Raw genomic sequence first — 19,033 nt, forward strand, 5'->3', positions numbered from 1 at the left:
GCTACAGCTGAGTGCTATACTGATGCCATCGAAATCCTTAAGCAGCGAATCGGCGACCAAGCGGCCTTGATACAGGAACACATGCAGGGGCTCATTGATATCCGGGGCGTGATGTCTGCGGGAAAAGTGCGTGACTTACGGCGGCTCTACGACGACGTGCAAGTGCGTATGCGGGGCTTGAGAGCGTTAGGTGTTGGCGACGACAGTTACAACGCGATGCTGTATCCCGTCCTGCTTCGTGCACTTCCAAGGGAGCTCGTCCTGGCCTATCACCGCGCGCACGCAGAGGACCGACATGCTCCGAGTACAACGTCATCTACAACGGCAGAAGATTGTGCCCGGTCCACGACATCCTCAGCAACAGCGACGGACAGCCGGACACCGCTCAAGTCCCTACTTCGGTTCTTCAGACTGGAGTTGGAGAGCCGCGAGAAAGCCTTCAAGCATCGACCTGACACTGCACCCGGTAAGCCAGCGTCTCATTTTCACGGGCTAAAAGGCGAATCAAGAGGGAGTATTCGACCTTCCTCGGCCGCAGCTTTGCATGGCTCAGCGTCAAACACCTCCTGCCCAATCTGTGGATCAGGCAATCACGGAGGGGAAGATTGCGATTCAGATCTGGATGTAAAGCAGAAGAAAGCAATTTTAACGTCCAAAGGCAGATGCTTTCGCTGCACGAAACAAGGTCACAGATCCAAGAATTGCAGAATGAGACTGAACTGTAAAAAATGTACACGAAGGCTGCGACCTCCATGTGCGATCCCGCCTTCATTAATAACTCATCGAAAGGAGAGGGAGCTACCGAAAGAGCTGCAGGAGTCATCCTGCATGCTTCCGAAGCCGAGGAGAATCGCCCCAAACAAAGTGTGCTAATGCCGACGGTGATCGCTTGGAACAAAGGGGCTAGGGCAAAACGAATGTCTCGACTATTATTTTACAGCGGAAGCCAAAGAAGCTTCATTTCCGAAGATTGCTCACGACAGCTCGGTTGCCGACTGCTAGGAACCGAAATACTCACTATTGGAGTTTTCGTAGGAGTACAGAAGCGGCGCACATTCCGACGCGTCGAAGTGCGTCTACTCGGAAAGGATGACCCCAAAACAGAATGTAAAATTGAGGCCTTGGAGGTACCTACTATATGCGACCAAGCCATCCCTGGTCCCGACGAGCAGATCAGGAAGACTCTGCGCAAGCTCTCATTGTCACCGGGTGACAAATTTCAGCATCCCCACTGCCCTGATCGATGTCCTGGTCGGTTCAGATCACTTCTGGGAATTTATAACTGGGAGGATGGAGAAATTGGACGCTCGGCTAACGGCACTCGAAACAGTGCTTGGATGGGCAGTGCAAGGCAAAACTTCATTTTCTCTCAGGAAGCGACTTGTGCTCATGCAGTCGTATTGAGAGCGACGGTTGCAGATGAACAGGTTGAGCCTGTTTTGAACTGTTTCACACCTGTCGAGCTTGAAGAACAAAGGGGAGTAAAAGCCACGAAGCCCGTCTGCGGAGAAGAAAGCGAACTCCTAGACTTGAATCGATTCAACTCCGTAACTAACGTAAACCGAGTGACAGGTTGGATTCTGCAGTTTGTAAATAACCTGCAAACAAAACAAGGGCATACGGGTCCCCTAACGGCTCTTGAATTGGAACGTGCACAGATTTATTGGCTGAAGCAGGCACAGAAATCGGCATTCGGTACCGAGCTGCAGTGGTAGCCAAAGGAGAGAAGACGCCGCGTGATTCAACCCTCAAGGACTTCGTTTTACGGAGAGATGACAACGAGTTGCTACGGATACGCAGTCGCCTCTGTTCAGCGGACAAGGACTATGACGAGCGGCACCCTATCGTCCTACCGAAGCAGCACAGATACACTGTCCTGTTAGTGCATCAGGCTCACAAGAAGTTGTTGCATGCAGGAGTGCGGGACACGCACGTCCAACTACACGAAAGGTTTTGGATAGTGCGCGGCCGCCAATTGGTGAAAAGTGTAGTGCGCTCCTGTGTTGTGTGCCGGCGGCTGAGTGCCTCCCGCGTCGAAGTGGACACGGGCCAACTCCCCCCCGACAGAACTTCTCAAGCAGAGCCTTTCGAGGTCGTCGGAGTGGACTTCGCTGGCCCACTCCTCGTGAAAGAGGGTTCAAGTGTAGCTAAATCCTACATTGCTCTCTTCACTTGTGCTGTGACGCGTGCTGTGCATTTAGAACTGGTGAAGGACATGAGCACTGAGACTTTTATCCAGGCCTTCCGCCGCTTTGTGTCTAGACGAGGGCTGTGTCGCATTATTTATTCTGACAATGCACTTACTTTCAAACGAGCATCGAAAGAATTGAGTATGATTTGGGATGTTCTGCGGCACCCGGACACTCAAGACCACTTCGCTAACTCTAGCATACAGTGGAAATTCATAGATGAGCGGGCGCCTTGGTGGGGTGGATTTTATGAGAGGCTAGTAAGAAGCGTGAAGACAGCTTTGAAGAAAATAATCGGGCGTCAGTGCTTAGCCTTTGTCGACTTGACTACAGTGCTTGCCGAGGTCGAAGCGGTAATTAATTCCAGACCCCTCACATATGTCTATGACGACCCCAGGGATGGCTCTCCCCTCACGCGAGCTAATTTTCTTTCCGGAAAGCGCTTGACTTCCCTGCCCTCGCCCGAAAAGAGAGCGGTTAATAACACAGCAGCCTCCCTCCGAACGCCATGGAGGAAACGAAAACAGATGTTAGAATTGTTCTGGCAAGCATGCCAGAAAGAATACCTACGAGAGCTGCGCTCGGCTTACGCCTCTAGGGAGCAAAGGGGGCTGACACTGAAGCCTGGGGACATTGTTTTGGTCCGCGAAAGTCTTCCTCGCCTCCTGTGGAAAAGCGGAGTCGTTGTAACTGTGTTCCACGGACGCGACGGAAAGATAAGGTCTTGCGAAGTCCGGCTGCCGATGGGCAAAGTGGTTAGACGGCCTGTACAGCTTTTGTACCCGATTGAGCTGTCAGAAGCGTAGAATGAGTCGTTGACCCATTCGGCGGGGGAGTGTTGCGACCTTCCGGCGCGACGGTCATGGACGGGCTCACCCTACCGCCCATTAGTGTTTTTTGTGTGTGCCATCTCCCACTTGTCGTTTTCCGCCACATGTCCTTCTGGCCCGGGGAGCGCCTGATGGGGGGGGGGGGGGGGGGGGGCGTTTGGAGGCTCGCGCTCTGGTCTTCCGAAGTAATCAGTTAGGAGCCGTGCCGGCTCACCCAAAGCGGAAGCTCTTTGTGTGAGCGCGGGCGCCGATGCCCCCCCAAAGGTGCCGCGGTTGGAAGGGGCTTTGGACAGCGTGGGGAGAGCGAGAGCGAGTTGTACTCCGGACGCCGAACGACGAGCAGCTAGCTTCGCTGACTGCTCGAGCGTTCCGAGAGATGTGCAGTTGCTTGCATTTGATTCTTGTATTTAACATGCAAATAAATTCACCGAGTTAAGTTTCAACGACTGGATCAAGTCTGATCATTTGTGATTACGCCAACGAATAGCGGCAGCTACGCATAGTTACAACAACTACTCCTGCGGCGCATGAGACATGAGTAGACTCGATTTGAGTAGACAGGATTGTAAGGAAGAACAGGATTACAAAATAAGTCACTTAAACTTTCACTGTAATTCAGTCTTTTGTAACAAATGACTCTTCTATGTTTGGATGGTGAGTGATATGTTGATTGAGCACAGAAAATTAGAAGACACTTTGGCGACTAAAGTGGTACAAGGCGAAAGCCTGAGTACAGCATTCTGTCACGAATGTTGTTGTGAATGATTCGATGGCCACCAGCGAATGACGCGTCCATTGGCTGTCTGCTTGTGTCACTGATGTGTGGTTAAGATGTTAAGCTTCGCCTGTAAGAGTGGAACGCGACAGCGTATTTTATTTTATTTACAAATACTGCTATCCCGTGAATTGGGACATTGCAGGAGTGGTACAGGGGATGGAAGATATAGATAAAATAGTAGGAAAGTGCATAATTACAAGTGGGAATCAGGGATTTTACATAAACAATAGTGTGGTATTAATAAGAAAATACATGAGTAGGCAATTCTTGCGCAAAGTGGTCAACAGACATCTGACGTAAAGTGACATCTAGATCATTCCATAGTTCGACTGTCGAAGGAAAAAAATGAATATTTGAAGCAGTCTAAAAATGGCATAAACGGCGCAATGTTAAGCGGGTTGGTACGGCGAGTGACACAACGCTGCTAGGGAGTCCACAGAACGCCATCGCCCATTCGGGTCTACGCCTAGCTCGACGGTAAATTTGTTTTTGAGGAAAGGGAATGTATCTGTCTCACATATCTCTGTGGACACCTGAACCTCGCCGTAAGGGAAGGGAGGAAGATGGGAGTGAACGAAGACGCCGTATTAGCTAGACGCGCCTTTGTTCATTCCAAACCATTGAGCTGGCATGGCGGAGTGGCTAGCGTGCTCGTGTCGCACCCAGAGACCCTGGTTCGATTCCTCAACTCGACCAATTTCGTACTCGGTTTTATTGATTTATGTGGTCTGACTAGAAAGGTTAATTATGCTAATTGATATTTAGATTATTGTAATTCCATCCATCATGTTCTGTAATTCGCCTGTCAAATGTTGGAACTGTGTAGAATGTTCGACACAACGCATATGAAACGTGTAGAAAAGTCTGACTTGGTTATTTGTTTGTCCAGCCAGCGTGCTATTCGGCGGACGCGGTTGTGACGCGCTTTTCTTGTTTCCTGTTCTTTTTCGTGTTATCTTTTAAGGCGTCTCTGTTTGCACGTGGCAGCGGCGGCAGTGGTGGTGGCTTGCTTTGAGCTAGTCGGCATGCACGTGCACTTTCCTTTTCCTCCTTCTCTCAGTCGCAACGGCCATGTCCAACTATTAATGATAAGGAAACATGACTTGCACATTTCGTGATTCTAGTTAATGCATGGTTATGTGATAGCTAACGTGACCTTAACTACTACACTGATTAATTAGTGTTAGTTAAGGTACACCCGCAGTGCACAGTCCCACATGACACTTCTTAACTGCTACTAATTACCAATTACTCATTTAGTCATTAAGTACATTGATATAATCATGAAATCCCTTTATATCATGTTCAGATGTTTTTAGATTGCACCCTATTAAGTACCGATTGGCTATTGATTGCATATGCCCATATAAGGCACGCATCTGAAACGCGGAAAGATTTGCTAACAAGTCTTGGTCACGACAGTATGAGGAATAAAAGGCATTCGCCTTGAAATTCGCGCGCACTGACGTCACGACTATTTGCACCAATCTGAAACGCGGACAAATTTGCTAACAGGTCCTGGTCACGACAGGATGAGCCATTAAAGGCTTTCGCCGTAAAAGGCTATTCTTCCTAAGTCTGTAGGCTAGACTGACAGCTGGAACACGGGCGGTGTTCAGTTTAAAAATTTTAAACTCTGTTACGCCATATGTGATCAGCTCTCTTTTTTTACTTTCTTTGCGTCACGTCGTGCACAAAGTTCTCGGGGCCTGAAAAGAAGAGCTTTCTGTTCTACCTAGCCCGGCCAAAGAAATTTATGCTCTTAAACGACCAAGTAACCATCAATTGATCATCCCCACAAAGTTGCCACCCCATTATGCAAAACAGCTTTTTTCTTACGCTCATTTGTTCCACGTACTTCGAAAGAATGGAACGATCTTCCTGATGAAATTGTATCTATTACTGGCATAAATAACTTCCGGAAAGCTTTGGCTAGCGTCGTATAAACTTTGACAGTTTTGTTCTGCACTAATGTATTTATTGTCTTAGCTAACATTGCTTACACAGGATTAATATTTTTTTCTCCATTATTCGCTCTACTTTTCTGCTCACTCCCCTCTGCAATGCCTGCAGGGCTCTGAGGGTAAAATAAATAAATAAATAAATAAATAAATAAATAAATAAATAAATAAATAAATAAATAAATAATCCGTCGTCAATCATCATTCCCTGGAATCGCACTGCATCAAGCGAATAAAAACATCAAGCTTCAATCTCTCGCTACATGACACTACTTCATACACATGCTCTTTTCACCGTAACCAAAACAAATATGTACAAAGCGTTGGTGGCATGGATGACAGTGTGTAGATCCTTACGCACGCCGCAGCCTGTATATCACAAAGAACAAAGAATTTATGTAATCCAAAAATGTACCAGTTGTGCGCACACATATATACGCTAGAGATCAGGAATTCATTGAGAAATGCCGTGGGAAAACACGCAAACTAACGACCAACTTGAGAAATACAGAAATGGTATTACTTACACTGCACAAACAGGACCAGTCCTTTGGTTGCCACAGGTCCCGTTTGATAATTACCATCCACAGGAGTATTGTTTGGTGTTCTCTCGGAAATCGGAAAATATGGCTGTCATTTTGCTAGTGGTCGTGCACTAGGACATTTAGCTTCCCATAAAGGTAGGGTTTAACGTAGCTAAATCGAGTAGACCTGCGAAAGCATGTCCTTAGCCTGACTGGCCCACGGTTTTTTTTTTCTGGGTTGTCGGCACGTCTGGCGACGATATTAGATTTTTATTTTTTTTACATATAATGTTGCCTCGTAGAGCATGGCATTGCAGGAGTGGGCACATACGCAAACAATTATCACAAGTAGCAACAGAGGAAAGCAAAGAGAATAGACACACTATCACATATGATTTTGTACTTGATTGACAAATTCTTCATGCGGCAAAGCACGAAATGAACCATCCAGTGAATCCCACATTTCTATAGTGCGCGGAAAAAAGAGTATTTGTAAGGATCAGTGGATGTTGTCATTGGAATTAAGTTGAGTGGGCTGCTGCGTCGTCGCGTGCGTGGCGAAGAAGGAATTGGAGACCTCAATTGGTGCTCGTCCCGGTAAAGTGACAAGTGTAATCTTGGGGAGGAGAATGATGCGGTCACGCATGCGACTGTCAGCGAGAGAGGGGAGCGATAAGATGGAGGCATGTGTCGAGGGCGAGAAATTGCGGCCATAACGGCGATAAATAAATCTGATTGCTTTTTTTTAACGGTCTCAAGTAGTTTTATATCGCATTGATGATAGGGTGATCAAACGGCAGAGGCATATTCAAGAAGTGGCCTAACCAAAGAATTATGAGCATTAATCTTGCATTCTTTTTGGGCTATTTTCAGGCTGTGTTTCAGGAAACCAAGTTCTCTCCGCGCTTTTGCGCAGATTATCTCTATATGCCTGTGCCGCTTCAGATTAGGTGTAAACCCTACTCCTAGATATTTAAACTTATTTACCTGTGTAAGACTATTGCATTTATTATTATAGGTGTACTTAAGCGGTTTTGTTTTCTTCGCAAATGTCACGGAAAGTTTTCTTGAAATTAATCGACATCTGCCACTTCTCACTCCAGTCGCAGAACCTTGAAAATGCATTATTTAGCTTCTCTTGAACAGTAATTCAGCAGATTTTGGAATAAAGGACGCAGTCGTCGCCATATAATGGAACGTTTACCGGAAGGTCACCAATAGCTGTAATAACATCACTGATATAAATAATAAAAACAAGTGGCCCTAAAACAAACCCTTGAGGGACCCCGGAAGTTACCCTTATGCTAGATGATTTCGATTGGTTATAGGAAACGAACTGCGAGCGTAAGTGCAAGTAATCAGATAGCCAGCGAACAAGTTTGGAATCATTAATGAAAGTCGTCAGTTTAATTAAGAGCTTTTGAAGGCACATGGTATCATGCCACTCTGCTATCAAGAACAAGCGACTAGAACATTTACCTACACTAACGCTTGGTTCTCAAAGCATTGAAATAGCGGTGTCAGTAAAGTGTCTAGGTGTGACACTGCAGTGCAATCTTTCATGGCACATACACATCGACAGTCTGGTTAAAAAACCTGCAAAATGCACAGGCAAGTTATATAAAGTACGCTCTTTACTACCTCTGAGTGTCAGACATTTAGTTTATAATGCACTATTTCTATCGAACCTTTCATGTTGTCATCTGGTGTGCGGTACCACAACATGGTCAAATGCATACACGTAGGTTACAGAAAATACAGAAAAAGGTCATTCGTATCATTGAAAATTCCCCGTTTACTGCTCCGCTCAAATTCTTTTCGCATCATTAAAAGTAACTCCAGTTAATGACCTATATAATTTATTGCTCAGTAAACAATATGAAAGAAAACGAAAAAATCGTGACGCACTCTTTGATGGCACAGCTAAGTTACGGCCCAAACTTAATTACTACCCAACACGTAACAACGACGTCTGGTATGTGCCATCCTTTCGTACTAATTACGGTCGTCAAATGCTGCGACATATAATTCCAACTCTTCCTAATCGGCGCAATCAGCCCTGATGACCTAACAGTACGGTTTATTTTATTTTCTTAGTGGAAGTTTTTTCCTCCTTTACCCCCTTTTCTTTTCTGATTGTTATTCTTCGTTTTGCATTTTTCAGTGTCTTTGAGCGTTTCATGTTAATCTTGCCGACTTCACTTATCTATCATTGCAAGAGGATGTTCACTAATTTTTATTGAATATGATGTCTACCTATGCACTGTAGTCTTTTTTTATTGTACTGTCCGTGTTCTGTTGCTGTTGAATTTTATGTACGGGGGTGCGCCCCTCTGTAAAGCCAGTCATGGGCTTTTTGGGTCTACCTCTAATATCCCTGATGTTGAAATAAAGGTATTTTTATTTGTATTGTGATGAAGAAGAAGTGCTCGCGCGGCAGCGGGACTGCTCTCGGCGAGCGCGCGCTTCCGGTTGGTGCCGTTGGAACCAGTGCCTGTCGGTGAACGCCGTTCCGCGCTTTGTGCTTTGTGTCGAGCTGTGCTTTGTTCGTTGTACCCGAAAAGCCCATTACAAGTGGTGGAGGTGGACTCTGATCCCGTCCTGGAGCTGAGAAACGGCACCGTTACCACCCAAATGCCGAGAAACACATCCCCGCCGCCGTCATCGGTTCCGCCAGCACCTGTTATCTGCGCTGGCATGCCTCGGCAGCGAGACCCAGCTGTCTTCAGCGGCACTGGTGACAGTGATGTCGAAGATTGGCTGGCGTCCTACGAGCGGGTAAGCACGCACAACCGCTGGGACGATACCATGAAGCTTAACAACGTTATTTTCTACCTTGCTGACGTCGCCAACCTGTGGTTTCGCAACCATGAAGCAGACATAACCACCTGGTCGGCTTTCAAAACGAGCTTTGCCGAGGTATTTGGCCGTCCTGGCGTGCGCAAGCTCCGCGCTGAGCAGCGCTTGCGTGAGCGGTCGCAGCAGCCAGGTGAGACGTTCACCAGCTACGTGGAAGACGTCGTAGACCTGTGCAAGCGCGTCAATTCTGAGATGACTGAAGCCGATAAGATCCAGCACATTATGAAAGGCATCGACGAGGACGCCTTTCAGATGCTTCTTGCCAGGCAGCCGGACACCGTTGCCTCCGTCATCAGCTTGTGCCAGAGCTACGAGGAGCTGCGCAAGCAACGCGTCCTCGCTCGTCGCCCTTTGCGGCAGGCCGAGGTACTATCTGCGGATGCCATGGTCGCTGGAGAACCCCAGTTCATGCAAGAGGTGAAGCGGTTTATCCGCGAAGAAGTTGCACGTCAACTCGCGCTCGTGCATGCGCCCCCAGCTCCGTCACCAGCACTTCCGCCGGCCTTTCAGCAGACCATCCAGGCACAGGTCGCAGACGCCCTGCAGATCGCAGATGCCGTGCCACCAGTCCCCCAGCAGGCAGTGGCTGCCCCGCTTACCTACGCCGCCGTCCTGTCCCGCCCGGCTCCTCATACCACGGGCAATTTCTCCGACGCCACAGCAGCTCCGCCGCCCTTGGCACCACGACCTGTCCGGCCGTATCGGGTTCCCGCCCCACCATCGTTGCCGCACATGGCGTCGGCCCCCCTCCCCTACGGTCGCCCATGGCGCACTCGGGACAACAGGCCCATTTGTTTTGCCTGTGGCATTGCCGGACATGTCGCTCGCTACTGCCGCAATCACTCTTGTTATCCGCCTACTGACGTCATGACGCACTCAGCATACGGACCTCACACGCAGCGGTACCGCATGCAGCCTAGTTCGCCACCATCTGCATTCACCACTGACAACCAGTCCGCAGCGCCGCACCGCTCCCATTCTCCGCGGCGCCGTTCCATCTCTCCGATGCGCCGCCGCGCCAGCTCCAGTGAAGCGGAAAACTAGTGAGCGCAGTTCACGAGGCAAGAGCTGCGCCTTCGGCGAACTTTACAAGGCCTCTGACGTCCCCCGCCAATGTCGTTGATGTAGTAGTAGACGGTGTTGCGACGTGTGCCTTGATAGACACCGGAGCAGCCGTATCAGTTATAGACGCGAAATTTTGCCGCCGCATCAAGAAAGTTTTGACGCCATTCCCTGGTATTTTACTGCGTACTGCTGACGCCCAGCAAATTCAGCCGCTCGCCGCTTGCACTGCACGAGTTGCTATCCAAGACGTCATCTACGCAATTGAGTTTGTGGTACTCTCCTCCTGCTCGCATGACGTCATTCTTGGGTGGGACTTTCTGTCGGACCACTCTGCTGTCGTCGACTGCGCCCGTGCTGAAGTCACACTCTCTGTCCTACCCGACGACTCCACTGCCGAAACCGCTGAGTATCCGGACAAACTTCTCCTTTCCCATGACGTCGAACTTCCTGCTTCCTCGTCCGTTGTAGTCTCCCTGTCCTGTATCTCTCCAGCCGACCCACCCGACACAGCTGTACTCTTTACTCCCTCGGAATTGTTCGTTCGCCGCAGGAACCTACCGCTTCCCTTCGCTGTCCTCACAATGACTTCTGGCACCGCAACCATGCTCATCAGCAATCATCTGCCCACTCCTTTGACTCTGCTTCGTGGTGAATGCATTGGTTACGTAGCATCGGCTGAACTTCTACAAGTCGTTGACGACGCCCAGGCCGCTCCTACACCGTCGCTCGATGCTCTCACTCCGGCTCCCCTGTCACACCGACCACCCTCTGACGTTCTGTACAGTGCTATCGATCGAGACCTTCATTCGGCGTGCCGTGACCAGCTGTTCGCCCTTTTGTGCGAATTTCGTTCGTCTTTTGATGCGTGCCAAACTCCACTCGGCCGTGCTTCCGCTGTCACCCATACCATCGATACTGGCACCCGTCCTCCTCTGCGCCAGCGACCATATCGCGTGTCAGCTTCGGAGCGTCGCGTCATCACCGAGCAAGTCGACGACATGCTGGAGCGCGGGATTATACAACCCTCGAAGAGCCCATGGTCTTCCCCGGTCGTTCTCGTTCGAAAGAAAGACGGCTCTATCCGATTTTGCGTGGATTATCGACGGCTGAACACTGCAACCCGGAAAGACGTTTATCCTCTGCCGCGCATAGATGACGCCCTCGATTGCCTACAAGGAGCAGAATTTTTTTTCGTCACTCGATCTGAGATCTGGTTATTGGCAAATACCCATGGCCGACGCTGATCGCGCAAAAACAGCATTCGTCACGCCTGATGGGTTATATGAGTTTAACGTCATGCCATTTGGGCTTTGCAATGCCCCTGCTACATTCGAAAGAATGATGGACAATGTCCTGCGGGGCCTACGCTGGAAGACGTGCCTCTGCTACCTTGACGACGTCGTCGTGTTTTCGCCCGACTTTTCGACGCATCTGACTCGCCTGCGCCAAGTGCTCACTTGTCTCACCACCGCAGGGCTGCAATTAAATTTGAAAAAGTGCCATTTCGGAGCTCGCCAACTGACCATCCTCGGTCACGTCGTCTCTAAACACGGCATCCTTCCGGATCCCGCAAAACTTCGTGCGGTCGCCGAATTTCCGAAGCCGTCAACGCCCAAAGAACTGCGGAGTTTCATCGGTCTATGCTCATATTTTCACCGCTTCATCCGGAATTTCGCCACCATCATTTCACCTTTGACGCGACTTCAAGCCCAAAATTCCTTGTCGTCGTGGTGCTCCAAATGTGATGATGCTTTCGCTACAATGCGCCGGCTCCTTACTTCACCACCCATACTTCGCCATTACGACCCGGACGCTCCGACCGAGATCCACACGGATGCTAGTGGCATTGGCATTGGTGCTGTGCTGGCACAACGGAAGCCTGGGTTTCATGAATATGTCGTCGCCTATGCCAGCCGCACACTTTCTAAAGCCGAGATCAATTACTCCGTGTCCGAAAAAGAATGTTTGGCCATTTTGTGCGCAATAACCAAATTTCGACCATATCTCTACGGCCGCCCCTTCGACGTAGTCACCGACCACCATGCTTTATGCTGGCTTTCGTCCTTGAAGGATCCATCCGGCCGACTTGGTCGTTGGGCACTGCGACTTCAGGAGTACGACATTCGAGTCATCTACCGTTCCGGACGCAAGCACTCTGACGCCGATGCCCTCTCCCGCTCACCGCTACTTGCCAACGATGCGACAATCTCTAGCATTGACCCCGTGCTCTCTTCGTTACGCCCTCCAAACATGCATCTGGAGCAGCGCAAAGACGCCTGGATAACCTCTCTCGTGTACCTCCTCTCCGGCCGCACTACGTCAGCGCCCTCCCGCTCCCTTCGACGTCAAGCCCGCCCTTTCACTTTGCAAGACGGTCTTCTTTATCGCCGGAATTACATGCCAGATGGTCGAAAATGGCTGCTTGTCATACCTCGCCACTTACGTGCTGAAGTCTGCGCATCTTTTCATGCCGCACCCCAGAACGCCCATGCTGGTCTCTTAAAAACATACACGCGCCTTCGGCACCGGTACTACTGGCGCGGCATGTATACCTTTCTACGAAAGTATATTCGCTCATGCCTTGACTGCCAACGCCGCAAGTCACCACCGCAGCGCCTTTCCGGGCCATTGCAGCCTTTACCTTGTCCTGCCCGTCCGTTTGATCGTGTGGGCATCGACCTTTATGGGCCTCTGCCGCCTTCTACTGCTGGTCACCGCTGGATTGTCGTCGCTGTCGACCATCTTACGCGCTATGCCGAGACATCCGCTCTTTCGACGGCTACAGCCAGAGAAGTCGCTTTCTTCATTCTTCGCAACCTCGTTCTTCGCCACGGTGCTCCCCGCGAGCTTCTCAGCGATCGCGGCCGCGTGTTTTTATCCGACGTTGTTCAGGCGCTTCTACAAGAATGTCGCGTAGTTCACAGAACAAGCACGGCGTACCATCCTCAGACGAACGGGCTGACCGAAAGGTTTAATCGGACGCTCGGTGACATCCTCACTATGTATGTCACTCCCGACCACTCTAACTGGGACCTCGTACTCCCATTTGTGACCTACGCCTACAATACCGCCGTCCAGTCTACTACAGGGTTTTCGCCATTCTTCCTCCTTTATGGACGCGAACCTACCTGCTTGATTGACACCATTCTCCCCTACCATCCTGACGCATCTGACTGCTCGCCTGCTTCTGAAATCGCCAAGTACGCCGAAGAATGCCGCCAACTAGCCCGATCCCTCACGTCTGACGACCAACATCGTCAGAAAGAACGGCGTGATTCTGGTCAACCCTTTGCCCACCTACCCGCCGGCTCCCTTGTTTGGCTCTGGGTCCCTTCTGGTCCTCCTGGCCTGTCGTCCAAGTTCCTCACAAAATATCACGGCCCCTACCGTGTTGTCTGTCAGAGTTCCCCCGTGAACTACGTTGTGGAACCTTTGACACCCTCCTCTGACCACCGCCGCCGTGGCCGTGAAACCGTTCACATCAGCCGCCTCAAGCCCTACCACGAACCCGTGATGTGTACCACGCCGTGAGTCGCCAGGATGGCTCCTCCTTCGCCGGGGGCCATTGTGATGAAGAAGAAGTGCTCGCGCGGCAGCGGGACTGCTCTCGGCGAGCGCGCGCTTCCGGTTGGTGCCGTTGGAACCAGTGCCTGTCGGTGAACGCCGTTCCGCGCTTTGTGCTTTGTGTCGAGCTGTGCTTTGTTCGTTGTACCCGAAAAGCCCATTACAGTATAAATGCTTTCGCATAATCTATAAAAATGGCATCAATATGTTCCCGGGTGTTATGTGTTGCAGCGATATCATGCTTGAACAGTCTCACTTTTTTATTTAGTAGGTTACGAGCGTTTATGTGTAGCAACGACAGATATCATTCGTTACGCAGTCAGACCATTTCAATGCAAAGGCGACTGCGAAAAAACTGAACAAGTGTATTTTTTTCTGGGTGTAAAGTGGGACTTACATCAACTCTTATGGCATCAAAATGAAGGCATGCCTTACTTCCATTTCTTCTTTGTTCAGTGGTCAATTTCCACAGATCCTTTCGTATATGCCATACATGCGCACTGAAATCTTCGTTGACAAACACATCTGAGCCTTTTAGTTTGTAAGAATTTTTGAGAACACTTACTTTTGTTCTATAGTCCAAGAGTTTGATCGACAGGACGTGACTTATACCCTTTACTTCGCCCAAGCCTGTGACCAATGCAATCGCATGAAACACCTAAGTTCGGTTTCAGTCTTTTTGCGTGACAGACCCAAGCAACTCTTCATGAGATTCCGATGCTGGCTCTTTTAAGCCATAAATGATTAAATTTCAAATTTTGTATCCATGATCTATTTTCCAGGTCATAAATACAGTAATCCAGTTCGTGGATTTTCTCTGTTAGGGCCGCAACAGATTTTTCGAGCTCTTCAACTCGGGGAAAAGCCTCAATAGCGGGAGCAACAGAACACTCTAAGTTTGTTAACCGCAAGTGTATAGACAGAATAAACGCAAAGTGGTCGTGTAAAAATGAATTCTATTGTGCCGAGATGCACGTTGCACCGTCACAAAGGATTACAGCAGCATGTGCGCAGGGAAATGTGAGCAGATGAAGATAATTGACGATTGGGGCGGAAAACAGTTTTTCGAAGGTATCGATGAATGTGGCAATCTGCAAAACAGAGTAGACAAACTTCAACCAACTGCTCGCCATGCCGCTGTCGGACCCACTGTAGAGAAGAGTACTGGCAGCCGGTTTTATGCTGTACGGTAGCCTCGCGACTGCGCCGCGAGGCACATTCTATGCATTGTTCAGCCAGGTGACAGTCCTAAAGTGGTCGCGTGAAGATGAATTCCATTGTGTCGAGATGCACGTTGCACCATCAAAAAGGATGACAGCAGCTTGTGCGCACGGAAAGGTGTGGAGATGAAGATAATTGACGACTGGGGCGGAAAACTGTTGTTCGAAGGTGTCGATGAATGTGGCAATCTGCAAAACAGAGTAGACAAACTTCAACCAACTGCTCGCCATGCCGCTGTCGGACCCACTGAAGAGAAGAGTACTGGCAGCCGGTTTTATGCTGTACGGTAGCCTCGCGACTGTGCCGCGAGGCACATTCTATGCATTGTTCAGCCAGGTGACAGTCCTAAAGTGGTCGCGTGAAGATGAATTCCATTGCGTCGAGATGCACGTTGCACCATCAAAAAGGATGACAGCAGCTTGTGCGCAGGGAAAGGTGTGGAGATGAAGATAATTGACGACGTGGGCGGAAAACTGTTGTTCGAAGGTGTCGATGAAGGCGGCAATCTGCAAAACAGAGTATACAAACTTCAACGAACTGCTCGCCATGCCGCTGTCGGACCCACTGAAGAGAAGAGTACTGGCAGCCGGTTTTATGCTGTACGGTAGCCTCGCGACTGTGCCGCGAGGCACATTCTATGCATTGTTCAGCCAGGTGACAGTCCTAAAGTGGTCGCGTGAAGATGAATTCCATTGTGTCGAGATGCACGTTGCACCATCAAAAAGGATGACAGTAGCTTGTGCGCAGGGAAAGGTGTGGAGATGAAGATAATTGACGACTGGGGCGGAAAAATGTTGTTCGAAGGTGTCGATGAATGCGGCAATCTGCAAAACAGAGTATACAAACTTCAACCAACTGCTCGCCATGCCGCTGTCGGACCCACTGAAAAGAAGAGTGCTGGTAGCCGGTTTTATACTGTCCGGTAGCCACGTGACTGTGCCGCCAGGCACAATCTATGCATTGTTCAGCCAGGTGACAGTTCTAAAGTGGTCGCGTGAAGATGAATTCCATTGCGTCGAGATGCACGTTGCACCGTCAAAAAGGATGACAGCAGCTTGCGCGCAGGGAAAGGTGTGGCGATGAAGATAATTGACGACTGGGGCGGAAAACTTCTTCGAAGGTGTCGATGAATGCGGCAATCTGCAAAACAGAATATACAAACTTCAACCAACTGCTCGCCATGCCGCTGTCGGACCCACTGAAAAGAAGAGTGCTGGTAGCCGGTTTTATACTGTCCGGTAGCCACGTGACTGCGCCGCCAGGCACAATCTATGGATTGTTCAGCCAGGTGACAGTCCTAAAGTGGTCGCGTGAAGATGAATTCCATTGCGTCGAGATGCACGTTGCACCGTCACAAAGGATGACAGCAGCTTGTGCGCAGGGAAAGGTGTGCAGATGAAGATAATTGAAAACTGGGAGGGAAAACTGTTGTTCAAAGGTGTCGATGAATGCGGCATTCTGCAGAGTATACAAACTTCAACCAACTGATCGCCATGCCGCTGTCGGACCCACTCAAGAGAAGAGTGCTGGTAGCCGGTTTTATACTGTCCCGTAGCAACGTGACCGTGCCGCCAGGCACAATCTATGCATTGTTAAGCCAGGTAACAGTCGTAAAGTGGTCGCGTTAAGATGAATTCCATTGTGTCGAGATGCATGTTGCCCCGTCACAAAGGATGACAGGAGCTTGTGCGCAGAAAAATGTGCGCAGATGAAGATAACTGACGACTGGGGCAGAAAACTGTTATTCTAAGGTGTCGTTGAATGTGGCAATCTGCAAAACAGACTAGAGAAACTTCAACCAACTGCTTCGCATGCCGCTGTCGGATCCACGGAAGAGAAGTGTGCTGGTAGCATGTTTTCTACTGTCCAGTGGCCACGTGACTGTGCCACCAGGCACAGTCTATGCATTCTTCAAACAGGTGACAGTCGTAAAGTGGTCGCCTTAAGATGAATTCCATTGCGTCGAGATGGACGTTGCACCGTTACAAAGGAAGACCGCAGGTTGTGCGCAGGGAAATGTGCGCAGATGAAAATTTACGACTGGGACGGAAAACTGCGGTTCGAAGGTGTCGATGAATGCGGCAATCTGCAAAACAGAGTAGACAAACATAAACCAAGTGCTCGCCATGTCGCTGTCGGACCCACTGAAGAGAAGAGAACTGGTAGCCGGTTGTATACTGTCCGGTAGCCTCGCGACTGTGCCGCAGGCACAATCTATGTATTGTTTAGGCAGGTGGCAGTCGTAAAGTGGTCGCGTGAAGATGAATTCCATTGCGTCGAGATGCATGTTGCACCGTCACAAAGGATGACAGCAGCTTGTGCGCAGATGAAGATAATTGACGACTGGGGCAGAAAACTGTTATTCTAAGGTGTCGTTGAATGTGGCAATCTGCAAAACAGAGTAGACAAACTTCAACCATTTCCTCGCCATGCCGCTGTTTGATCCACTGAAGAGAAGAGTGCTGGTAGCCGGTTTTATACTGTCCGGTGGCCACGTGACTGTGCCGCCAGGCACAATCTATGCATTGTTTAGTCAGGTGACAGTCGTAAAGTGGTCGCGTGAAGAAGAATTCCATTGCGTCGAGATGCATGTTGCACCGTCACAAAGGATGACAGCAGCTTGTGCGCAGAGAAAGGTGTGCAGATGAAGATAATTGAAAACTGGGAGAGAAAACTGTTGGTCGAATGTGTCGATGAATGTGGCAACCTGCAAAACAGAGTAGACCAACTTCAACGAACTGCTCGCCATGTCGCTGTCGGACCCACTGAAGAGAAGAGAACTGGTAGCCGGTTTTATGCTCTCCGGTAGCCTCACGACTGTGCCGCCAGGCATAATCTATGCATTGTTCAGCCAGGTGACAGACGTAAAGTGGTCGCGTGAAGATGAATTTTATTGCGTCGAGATGCACATTGCACCGTCACAAAGGATGACAGCAGCTTGTGCGCAGAAAAATGTGCGCAGATGAAGATAATTGACGACTGGGGCAGAAAACTGTTATTCTAAGGTGTCGTTGAATGTGGCAATCTGCAAAACAGTGTAGACAAACTTCAGCCATCTGCTCGCCATGCCGCTGTCGGATCCACTGAAGAGAAGAGTGCTGTTAGCCGGTTTTATACTGTCCGGTGGCCACGTGACTGTGCCGCCAGGCACAATCTATGAATTGTTCAGCGAAGTGACAGTCGTAAATTGGTCGCGTTAAGATGAATTCCGTTGCGTCGAGATGCACGTTGCACCGTCACAAAGGATGACAGCAGCTTGTGCGCAGGGAAAGGTGTGCAGATGAAGATAATTGAAAACTGGGAGGGAAAACTGTTGTTCAAAGGTGTCGATGAATGCGGCATTCTGCAGAGTATACAAACTTCAACCAACTGATCGCCATGCCGCTGTCGGACCCACTCAAGAGAAGAGTGCTGGTAGCCGGTTTTATACTGTCCCGTAGCAACGTGACCGTGCCGCCAGGCACAATCTATGCATTGTTAAGCCAGGTAACAGTCGTAAAGTGGTCGCGTTAAGATGAATTCCATTGTGTCGAGATGCATGTTGCCCCGTCACAAAGGATGACAGGAGCTTGTGCGCAGAAAAATGCGCGCAGATGAAGATAATTGACGACTGGGGCATAAAACTGTTATTCTAAGGTGTCGTTGAATATGGCAATCTGCAAAACAGAGTAGACAAACTTCAACCATCTCCTCGCCATGCCGCTGTTGGATCCACTGAAGAGAAGAGTGCTGGTAGCCGGTTTTATACTGTCCGGTGGCCACGTGACTGTGCCGCCAGGCACAATCTATGAATTGGTTGGTTGGTTAATGGGGTTTAACGTCCCAAAGCGACTGAGGCTATGAGAGACGCCGTAGTGAAGGGCTCCGGAAATTTCGACCACCTGGGGTTCTTTAACGTGCACTGACATCGCACAGTACACGGGCCTCTAGAATTTCTCCTCCAAAGAAATTCCAGCCGCCGCGGCCGGGATCGAACCCGCGTCTTTCGGGTCAGCAGCCGAGCGCCATAGCCACTGAGCCACCGCGGCGGCCACAATCTATG

The 19,033-nt window shown here is 49.7% G+C and overlaps 2 protein-coding genes across 2 annotated transcripts in view; both read left to right on the forward strand.

Moving 5' to 3' along the window:
* Positions 1-19,033, forward strand: part of LOC149349147 (cubilin-like) — a 704,018-nt gene that overhangs the window by 24,880 nt on the left and 660,105 nt on the right. The window lies entirely within an intron of this gene.
* Positions 8,846-10,626, forward strand: LOC149349148 (uncharacterized). The gene has a single exon (XM_089576744.1). It carries the CDS (start codon positions 8,917-8,919, stop codon positions 10,183-10,185), a length of 1,269 nt encoding a protein of 422 aa, XP_089432870.1. The 5' UTR covers positions 8,846-8,916; the 3' UTR covers positions 10,186-10,626.

This window comes from Amblyomma mixtum, chromosome 3 (assembly GCF_055824585.1).
Source record: "Amblyomma mixtum isolate Tamu chromosome 3, ASM5582458v1, whole genome shotgun sequence".
NCBI classification, from domain to species: Eukaryota; Metazoa; Arthropoda; class Arachnida; order Ixodida; family Ixodidae; genus Amblyomma; species Amblyomma mixtum.

What these genes read in the sequence shown, in the direction of transcription:
- LOC149349148 (XM_089576744.1), top strand. Translation starts at nt 8,917, where the DNA reads ATGCCGAGAAACACATCCCCGCCGCCGTCATCGGTTCCGCCAGCACCT.